Raw genomic sequence first — 11,388 nt, 5'->3', positions numbered from 1 at the left:
GCATGTAAGGTGTTTGTCAGGTGTTTTCAGGCTTCGATCAGTAGCAGTAGAAATCTAGTCAAATAAAGCTCTTGGGGTTTGGAACATGGTCTCTGGAACAAGGCTGCTCTATTCTGGGGAGGATCCACAATCCTCCCTCCTGATACAAATGGGATTTTCATCCACACTCCCAGTGTCTCTGTTTGATTGTTACATGATCTGAGACTGAACAACTACCATAGTTTCACTTCTGCTGCCAAACCTTCATTCATAGATGCAACAGGATCCACCTATTATTTTGAATATTTTGTTCCCTTTCTTGAGCACCCATAGTTTTGCCTGCGAGTACCTGATGCGCCCATGGTCAAGATTTTTTCTTTTTTTTTTTGATTATCATTTAAAATATTCTTTTAAATACTTTCATTTTAACGTGATTCAATAACATTCCAATAGCTTTTCAGCTCATTAGAAATGCATTAGCATTACACTACTAGTTTATTATTAAGCTGTTTATTTTTTCAGTATTAAAAATATTATAAAAGGTGCAAAAACCATTAAACATAAATGATTAAACATAAATATAAAATGCTAGAGAACATTTAAAAAGTACAGCAGCATGTATCTTGACCAAAATACATGATAAATAAAAGATCTCTGAAATGCTATGGCAGAGCTCTTTTTTTATCAATTTGTAGAACATTTTAGTTATGTCTGCATTACTGAAAAGTACACTATGAATATTTCATCATTGAATATAAGCATCAAAATGCAAATCTCTGGGGAAAAAAAGTTACTGAAAACAAAGTGCAAAAGTGAATAGCACATTCATAATATTTTTGTTTGTTTATTTGTTTTTTACAAACTTAAGCCTGCAAATGGCTGAGCAAAACAAAGAATCAGAAGAGTTTAAAGTGGATTTTCACTTCTTTGAAGTCACTTCATCATCAAGAAAGACTGCCACAAGTGTCAGAGATGCAGCGGTGCTGTTCAAACGCATGTACAGACGCAGATGAACAACTTCTCCTCAACGCATCAACAAGGACTTTTAAAACTCTGCTTCATTGTGTTTCACTGAAACCTGGCTGAGTGAAGCCACTCCAGACAACGCTCTTCATCTGCCGGGCTTCCAGCTGTTCAGAGCGGATCGCATCGCAGAGTTAACGGGGAAAACTAGAGAGGCGGTGGATTGTGTTTCTATGTCAATGAAAGTTGGTGTTCAAATGTAACAACTCTGAAAAAGATGTGATGCCCTAATTTAGAGCCACTCTTCATAAACTGTAAACCTTTCTACTCGCTGCAGGAGTTTTCCTCTTTCAGCTGACTGAACAAATAACTGAAATGGAGCATAGGTACCCAGACTCTCTTTTATTCATTCTTGGAGATTTTAACAAAGCAAATCTTTCCCGTGAAGTGCCAAAATACAGACAGCACATTACATGTCCCGCCAGAGTCAGAAATATATTGGATCACTGTTACACCACAATAAAGGATGCATATCACTCTGTCCCACGGGCAGCTATGGGGCTCTCTGATCACTGTCTGGTTCATCTAATACAGACCTACAGGCAGAAGCTGAAATCAGCTAAACCTGTAATAAGGACACAAAATCACCAAAATTACAATAAGCAAAATCACCCAAGCCACCCACACTGATCGTCCTCCAGTTGTTTGCTCAACAGACCTCACATATGTCCCTGTAAATATTTGTCAGTCCCTCCTCGACTCTATACACTATTCCATGGGATCAGGCCACTCTGACATGTCACAGACCCTGTCGTTCCTGCCTAATTGCTACTGATGCTCACACATTTCCAGAGATGTTCATTGCTTTGTGCAAACCTGTCCTGACTGAGCTACATACAGGACTCCTCGGCCCATTCTCTGTCGTCCTTGGTCAACCCGTGGCAGAAGATTTTATCACAAACACACACCACAATCTGAGAGCTTCCTCTATATCCTAGTCTCCATCAGGGCAGTAAAAACTTTTATTTCCACTGATCTGCATGTGTGCTAGGGCTGTCAAACACAATTATAATTCTGAATATTTAATTTTAAAATACAAATCCACATTCAAATGCAAAAACTGTTTTCGAATTCACTGCACCCTATAGCAACAGGAGACAAAAGCTTTTCCCCCACTAACTGAAATTATGACTTTAAGGGGAGACACTGCAGGCAAAAACAGAGTTTTTTTCATGCACCTGTCAATATTTAGATTTTGGGCTTTTTGGCTTTTCATAAAGTGTTTTTCAGACTTATGGAAAGAAAACATCCAAAAGACACTGTTTAAGTGTTTCTTTTATAGCACTTTATCTATTTGTGTCAATAGATTTCAATTACAATACATATTTTTAAAAGCGGTTTTCTCAAAATGAGTTTTTTCTCCAACTCTGAGCCATAAATCTCCACTTCAGTGACACTTACACACACAAAACGTTACATTTTTATTCCTGTCTATATTCTTAAGGTTTTCTGAGGGATTTGGTCATATATAATTTTCTTGATTATATACAACATTTTATTCCCCAAAAAATGGTGAAAATATATTGTTTTCTAGCTGTTCAATGTATTTTCTGAATTATGGAGTGACAAAAAGAGATACCCAGAATTCCTTCTGTAAAAACATTCTCTATTTTTTTTTACTCTAATATGTCAAAAAAAATTAAACAAGAATTTTGAAACTGACTTCATCCTGTGTTCAGATTTTTGTACTAGAAATTTATGCAAATTAGCGCATATTTCATCAAGTAATGCCTAATTTGCATATTTAAATATAACATTTTTGAAAACTTGTAATACAAAAAAAATGTTTGCAATTATCAATGTAATCAATCAACTTGGTAAGTAAGGTGATAACTATTAGTTAATTATTAATAATATTTAAGTATACAAATTCTTAATTAGTTTTTTAGCCATTTTGACACTGATGTCCTAATGTACTGACACACAAATTACACATTTCATGGGACATACTTAATTTTTCACAGCGCTGTATTCTATATCTTTGAACACACTGAGTCTTAAACACTTCCAGAGCACACAAGACACCAGTGTATTTTTTGAATTAATGAAACCATGTGTAATAGGCATCAAAAAATCTTTCAAATAACAGCATACTACATTGCTGAAAACTGAATTCAGTGATTCAGTGCAGTCCATATAATCTCACAAATAAATAGTTATTTTGAATTTATATAAAAGTTTGTGCTCCTTGACTTGTCTGTTTACAAATGTTTAAAAATCATGGTTGATTGCATTTGTTATATCGGAACTAGAAAGTCAAACACATTGCATTGTGGGATACAGTATTTATACACTGCATATTTGGGCAAATAGTGTTGTTCATTCATTCATCTTTATGTTTGATTCCTTTTGTCAAAATGAACCATGAAAACACCAGCAGATGGAATAAATTACATGAGAGTGTCTAGACAAAACACCTCAAACCTGTATTAACCTTGGAAAAGTATTTGTTATGGAGTTTCTATTTATGCCTTGACTATTAACACTAAACACCACTGTCTGGTTGAGCCAGACACAATTATAAAAGACACAATGAAGAATGTAGGTAATGAATTCTGAGAGTAAAGACAGTGGATAAACTTACGATGAGACCGACCCAAGTTCAAATCTACTGTACCTTTCAGCTCAGAGAAGTGTTTATTTTACATAAAAATGAAAAGTGAACATATTTACTACAGGATGATTTGGGGTAGATGTAGGGGTCGGCTTTAGGGACACTAATGAGTGAGCTCAGAATAAGGCAGCATCCATGTATGATTTTAATAAATATTATGAGAGATATGATATGATATGATATGAAAAAACATTACAACATATAAAATAATAAAAAAATGAATTCTAGGTCATCTTGATGCAAAAAATAATGTTTTAGTCTCACTCAATGGAATCTTGGGCCCCTTGTATCACTGATTAAATGGTAAAAAGAACAAATTCATTATGAATATTACTGGTCAGCTTTAAGGGGTTCTTATTTACATGTACATTTACATTTAATCATTTAGCAGACGCTTTTATCCAAAGCGACTTACAAATGAGAACAGTAGAAACAATCAGATCAACGAGAAAACAACAACAGTATACAAGTGCTATGACAAGTCTCAGTTAGTCTAGTACAGAACACGTAGCCAGGTTTTTTTTTTTTTTTTGGAATATGATAGAAAAGAAAAAGAAAAAGGAAAGTACTAGTATTAGTTGATTAAGTGCAGGCGAAAAAGATGAGTCTTTAGATGTTTTTGAAAATGAGTAAAGACTCAGCTGTTCGAATTGAGATCGGGAGGTCATTCCACCAGCTGGGAGCAGTCCAGGAAAAGTCAGTGAGATTGATTTTGAACCTCTTTGGGATGGCACCACAAGGCATCGTTCACTTGCAGAGCGCAAACTTCTGGAGGGTGCATACGATTGAACTAGTGAGTTTAGGTATGTTGGCGCCGTGCCAGTGGTCGTCTTGTAGGCAAGCATCAGTACCTTGAATTTGATGCGAGCGGCTACTGGTAGCCAGTGTAACCTGATGAGGAGAGAAGTAACATGAGCTGTTTTTGACTCATTGAAGACAACCCTCGCTGCTGCATTCTGGATCAGTTGCAGAGGCTTGATAGTACATGCAGGAAGGCACGCCAGGAGAGCATTACAATAGTCCAGTCTGGAGAGAACAAGAGCTTGGACAAGAAGTTGGGTGGATTGCTCTGACAGGAAGGGTCTAATCTTCCTAATGTTGAATAAGGCAAATCTGCAGGACCGGGTCGTTGTGGCAATATGGTCTGTGAAGCTTAACTGATGATCCATCACAACTCCTAGGTTTCTGGCTGTCCTGGAAGGAGTTATGGTTGACGAACCCAGCTGTATAGAGAAGTTGTGATGAAACGATGGGTTAGCTGGAACCACCAGCAGTTCAGTCTTAGTAAGGTTATCTTATGATAATGTAATTCATGTACCTTTTCAATAGGCCCTGTTGTCTTTTGAACATTTTTTTTATTATTTATGTACCAATGGAATTACAGTACTTTAAAACACTCATGGTCATAGATATAAAGTGTAAAAAATATAAAATAATATTTTTTTTCTTGCACCTAAGATGAAAAAGAAAATAAAGTTACACATGCTGTCTCTATGTTCTTTCCATATTATCTGTCATTACCTTTAGACACCTACATGCTCCTACAGTCACATAATATAGATATTAGCACAGTATCATCATCATACTATAAGATATATTGATTAGTTCTGTCTGTATGACGGTCATCTGTCTACAAGGTAAAAAGTACGGCAGAACTGACACAGGCCTGGGGTGCTCCAACTTTCGTTCATTTGTTTTGACCACCAATGACAAGATTTGCTTCACTTTAAGAATTTAAACCTAATTTGTGAGAAAAGAAGCACATCTGAATCAGATCAGGCATTTACACCCAGTTTTACAAGTTTTGACACAAAAATATCAGCTTGAAATCTATTAAATGCAGAGGAAAAAACCAAAAAGGGGCTCTTACATCAGTATTAGTTTGTCTAAATATTTAGAAACAAAACAACAAAAAACACAACAATACAATACAATACATTACAACACTGTATTATTTTTGTTGTTTATCTAGTTTTCTTTTTATTTATTATTTAAAAGAAACTTTTGTGTACTGCGTTAGTCTATCCTACTATTTATACTTATTGCTAATTAAATAATTTGATTTTGCTATTTACACTTACAATAAACAGCATCCAATGATAATACTATTTGTACAAATAGAATTTGCTATAATTTCTATTAGAGTTACACATCCATGCTGAAGTTATCTTTAAAAGTTTTAAAGTATTTTGCTGTTTTCTTTCATCCTGCCACAATATCACATGATCAGTGTGCAGAGTGCAGTTATCAGCACAGCTGTGATTTTACCAAAGACACAATCTCATTAGTTTGTATGTGTATTTTTTTTTTCCCCATGAACTCTGGTAAAAGAAACTCTCATCTGTATCAGTGCAGTCACTGTGACTCTGACTGACTGAGGTTTTTGTACGACTCTTTATCACTGTGTGAACAGCCTAGTGCTACCCGGGTAGTGTAAACTCTGACAGTAATAATCTCCTGTATCTTCAGTCTGGACTCCACTGATGGTCAGAGTGAAATCACTGTTAGATCCACTGCCACTGAATCTAGATGGAGTTCCAGTGTAACGACTTGTTGCAGCATATATGAGGAGTTTAGGAGCTTCTCCAGGTTTCTATAAATACCAGTGCATGTAATTATCATTATACAGTGAACTGCTGGTTTTACAGTTTATTCTGACTTCTTGTCCTGGTTGAGCTGCTGTTACTGATGGACTCTGAGTTACAGTGATCTGTCCTTTACACTCTGAAAGAAAGAAACAAAGTATAAGAATTACATTGATTCCATATCATGATTAATAATTAATACAATTAATGGTCATTATTAAAGTTTTGCTACAGACCTTGAGCAAACAGTGTGAGAGTCCAGATGAGGATGATGTTGTTCATTGTTGTTGTTTTGTCTTGTGTGATGATGAAGATTGTGTTCTGTTCTGCTCTCAGTCATGAAGTTTTAAATTCACAGCACTATAATCACTCTCATGCAAAGTGTCTCTATGTAAATGCTCTTCATACACAGAACAGGCAGCTGTCAGTCTCAGACGTCAAATAAATCTCTTCATACAGGTTCATGTTCTACAAAACATTACAAGCTTTAATTATTTTTGATGAATATGAACTATAGACTCAACTATAGACAATGCGTGTTCAAATTCATATTTGTTTACATATATATATATATATATATATATATATATATATATATATATATATATATATATATAATATTGTGATAAAGTACAGCTTGATACTTAACAGTTTTGTTTCTTCTGGAAAGATCTCTATCTCTAATATAAGCTATATTAAAACATGTATTAAATTATTATTTATTGAAAAACTTATATTTAAAATGAATAATATGAATTAAAATTTATTTGAACTTGAAAACAATTTTAAAAGATACTTTTTGAAGATAGTTACACAAATGTTGTAGCCAATTCTTACAAAATAGGTTTGTTTTTTTTGTTTGTTTTTTTTTCAACACATGACAAGTAAGTTTGGTAAAAATTTTAGGCTATCCAAAACAAAATGCAGAATGATAGCTTTCAACAGCTACTATGAATTGAATTATGTTTGAAATCTTGTGTTTACTTTTGTTTTGCTAAAATAGTTGTGAGCAGAGAAATAAAGGCCAGACACTGTTGTGTTGAGTTGAGATTTGTTCTCTGATTGTCAGGCTTCATCTCTCCTACAGTGAGTGTGAAGAGATTTCCACAAAGATCAGCAGCACTGATGTGAGAGACAAACACGAGCTTCCCTTCAGACTGGAGCCGGAGCTGAAGGTGTTGGGGAACATCAGGTCTCAGGACAGAAGGACGTCTGAACAGCTGGAGCAGCAGCCTGACTCTCTCATGAGACTCTCAGTGAGCTGTGAGGAGAAGTGAGGAGAGATCAGTGTTCAGAGAAGTTCTCACTGATGTCTCACATGGAGATCAACAGCACATGAGCGACTCATTCATTCTCACACTGAGCTTCACTCTTTATCATCTGACATCTGCTCTGTTTTTCACAACAACATCAGACACGACTGCATGTCTGCTTTTATTCAGCACTGATATGCTTTAAAATCAATAATCAAAAAAAATAAAAAATAAAACATATTTGTCCTCATGTGTTTGATATCTACAGTCTGTCTTGATTGTTCTTCAGGTGTGTTTTGAGATTTGCTGTATCATGAAGCTCCTGTGAGGACGCTGAACATCTGCTGATGGAGCTGCTCTATTCTGAGAGGAACACAATCACTCAAATATGAGTGATGACTGTTTGACTCTTTATTCTCTGAAATGAGTCAGTACAGTTGCACTAATGGAGAGATGAGGTTTGTTCATATTCATCAGTTCACACTGAGACTCTCAGCAGTCAAACTGACCTCTGAATGTTTGAATCAACCTGTTGACTCTGTGATGAGACGCAGTGAATGATTCATTCTGATGTGTGTTCTTCAGTGTCTCTGTCACTCACTACTGTTACTGAATCACTCTGACTGCTGTTTCTCTGTGCAAGAATCTCCAGCTTTCAGTGGATTATTTATAATAATGATGAACTACATTCATCTACAATGAAACTGTGTTTGAAAAACAAATCAGAAAAGCTCACAAATCGGTACGACAAGAGTTCCATAGTAAAAAAAAAAACTTAATTGTAATACTAATGTAAAAAATATATATATTTTATTAATCATAAATCTATATTTCGAAATTTTAAGTCTCCTTAAACATAGTTAGACCAAGTTGTGTTGTTTGTCATCCTCTCATCAGCAGCTGCAGTATCTCTCAGCTGTATCAGTGCAGTCACTGTGACTCTGACTGACGGAGGTTTTTGTACGACTCTTTATCACTGTGTGAACACCGGACCACTGTGGTAACTCTGACAGTAATAATCTCCTGTATCTTCAGTCTGGACTCCACTGATGGTCAGAGAGAAATCACTGTCAGATCCACTGCCACTGAATCTAGATGGAGTTCCTGACTCTAGTTTGTTTATTCTATAAATCAGGAGTTTAGGAGCTTCTCCAGGTTTCTGTAAGTACCAGGACAGACATGGTGGAGTGCAGCCTGTTAAAGGAGTGCTGGCGGTGCATCTCATCACAACAGTCTTTCCTGCTTCAGTTGTTTGAACTGCAGGAGTTTGAGTAACTGTGATCTGTCCACTGGAGCCTGAAAGAGAAATATAAAGGATTCATATACAGTATGTACATAAAGACAAATACAAACATTTGGTTCCATATTATAATGTACACTTTACGTTAGCTAACATTATTAATTATACTGCTTCATCAGCTCTCATTATGTACCTTGTATACAGCAAAGCAATGTCCAGATGAGGATGATGATGTTGTTCATTGTTGTTGTTTTGACTTGTGTGATGATGAAGATTGTGTTCTGTTCTGCTCTCAGTCATGAAGTATTAAACTCACAGCACTATAAACACCTCTCAGAGCACTGAAGCATGTGCTGATGATGCAAAGAAGTGGGCAGGATTTACAACAAGCTTGTGCTGCTATCATGTATCTCTGCTATCTCATGTACACTGCATAATGGAAGACGAACCCTGTGCCAACATCCAGTGTGCATTTTCTGCTAAACTTTAGCATATATAGAGATGAGTTTAGTATGTGCAAAATAATGATGCATCATCTAATCTATCATTAGAGGAAATAAACAGAATAGTTGAATACCAAATTTATTTTACAAAATTTAGAATATAATAACAAAAACAAAAGCAACAGCATCAAATATTTATGGTTCCTCAATGTTAGAATTCAAAGACAAGATAAATATTTAGATTCAATGTTAGACATAATGTTAACTGAACACAGTATCGATGAACAGTCAATAAGCAGTAATATGCATGCTAATTAACAGTGAAAATTGGATCTTAAAAGTGCTACAGTATTTTATTTTAACATATAATAAATGTTAATTCAGTTTTTGACTGCAATGCTGTGGACAGTGGATGATTTTTGGGGATGTTGAGCAGAGCATCAAGTATTTTTTTTTCAGCCATCATAGTGATTAAACAAACCAGTACTTCTTTAATCCATTATTAGATAGTTAGAGTTCTGCATTAAAATATAGTGATCTACAGACAAGAGTGACTGAGATGATTCACATCCATCAGCAGCTGCAGTATCTCTCAGCTGTATCAGTGCAGTCACTGTGACTCTGACTGACGGAGGTTTTTGTACGACTCTTTATCACTGTGTGAACACCAAGCTACCACTGATCTGGTGTTCACTCTGACAGTAATAATCTCCTGTATCTTCAGGCTGGACTCCACTGATGGTCAGAGTGAAATCAGTTCTGGATCCGCTGCCACTGAATCTAGATGGAGTGTTTGAATCTCTTTGGTTTGCTGAATGAATCAAGAGTTTAGGAGCTTCTCCAGGTTTCTGCTGATACCAGGCCATACAAGTATATGAACCCCTGCAGGCATCTCTCACTTCTAAATTTGTTTTGCAGTTTATAGTGACTGATTCACCGATCTGAACTGTTTTAACAGAGGGAGTCTGAGTCACAGTCACCTGCCCACTGAAACCTAGAAACAGACGTAGAGTTAGAAAAAGCAGGTTCCATGTGATTGTGTATCATTCACTATTCATAACATTATTTTTTAATTCAATTTAAACTTCCTTCTGTACTTGTACAGCGCATCGAAGCAAAGCAATGTCAGCTGAACGATTATGAGTTTTTCGCAGTTTTGTTTTTTTTTTTTGTTGTCTTGGATGTTGGAGGATTGTTTTTGAGGCGATGAAAGATTGATTTGTTCTGCTCTCAGTCATGAAGTTTTAAAACTCACAGCCCTATAAACCCTCTCAGAGGCACTGAAGGCCTTGAAGCATGTGCTGATGATGCAAAGAAGTGGGCGGGGATTTACAACAGCAGGCTGCTAACAAACTATTATACAGTACTGTATATGTACAATTCTGAATCTTACCCATGGTCATAAGCTTTATACATTTGACAACATTTTACTTTATATATTTATCTGACAACTTTGACCTAAATGTTAAGCATTAGAAAATATCTTGTCTGAGCAGACTAGGAGGGTTGTAGCTTACAACTTTCTCTGTTTGCTTCAACAGAATCTAAAGACTGAACAAAAAAAAAGTACGGTTATAAGTTGACATTTGACACAATTAAAATGACAAACACACATGCAGGCATGCACACACGCACACACACTTTGTAAGAGGCATCACTCGAAGTGGGATCCATAAGCAGGCTTTATTAGAATCGTGGTCAAACAGGCAATGGTCAAACACTAGTAAACACAGTGACAGAGGGCAAACACAATCGTCGTCAGTAAACAGGCTTAAACTCGGGCCAGGCAGCCGAGAGGCAAACACAAGGAACAGATACGGTCACAACAGGCAGGCTACACAAACCACAGTAATACAAGACTTCACAATGAGATGGTAGGAACAGACTGCTTATAAAGGCCAGCCTAATGGGCTACAGCTGGGCTCGGTGATCAGTCCTACATACGGAGCTGATGGGAAATGTAGTGTGAGAGTGTAAGAGTCAATATTCGTTCGAGGGAGTCCTCTGATGGTCAGAAGAGTGAACCACGGAGTTTGACACTGTGACACACACACTGTCCATCATGTAATTTAATTGTTGCCCATGTTTTATGTATTTGTTCAACCATTTTTTCAAGGTTTTTTTTTTTTCTTTTCTTTTCATACAATGGTATTTTACCAATTAAATAAATTAAATGTACTAAACATTAACATGCAAAGTTTAGGGATACATTTTAGATTTCAAAACAACTTTAATTTTAAGCAGGTAAATG

At 36.0% G+C, this 11,388-nt stretch overlaps 1 gene segment (V, D, J or C); it reads right to left on the bottom strand.

Annotated features, from left to right (window-relative positions):
- Positions 1-8,427: 8,427 nt before the first annotated feature.
- LOC122135635 lies at positions 8,428-8,986 on the bottom strand. The segment is given in 2 exon segments: positions 8,428-8,750; positions 8,888-8,986. Coding segments are annotated over 2 exon segments (372 nt in total).
- Positions 8,987-11,388: the final 2,402 nt, after the last annotated feature.

The sequence above is a fragment of the Cyprinus carpio genome, chromosome A25 (assembly GCF_018340385.1).
Source record: "Cyprinus carpio isolate SPL01 chromosome A25, ASM1834038v1, whole genome shotgun sequence".
Lineage (NCBI taxonomy): Eukaryota > Metazoa > Chordata > Actinopteri > Cypriniformes > Cyprinidae > Cyprinus > Cyprinus carpio.
The sequence above is the reverse complement of the archived record's forward strand: the minus strand, read 5'-3'. Positions and strand labels throughout refer to the sequence as shown.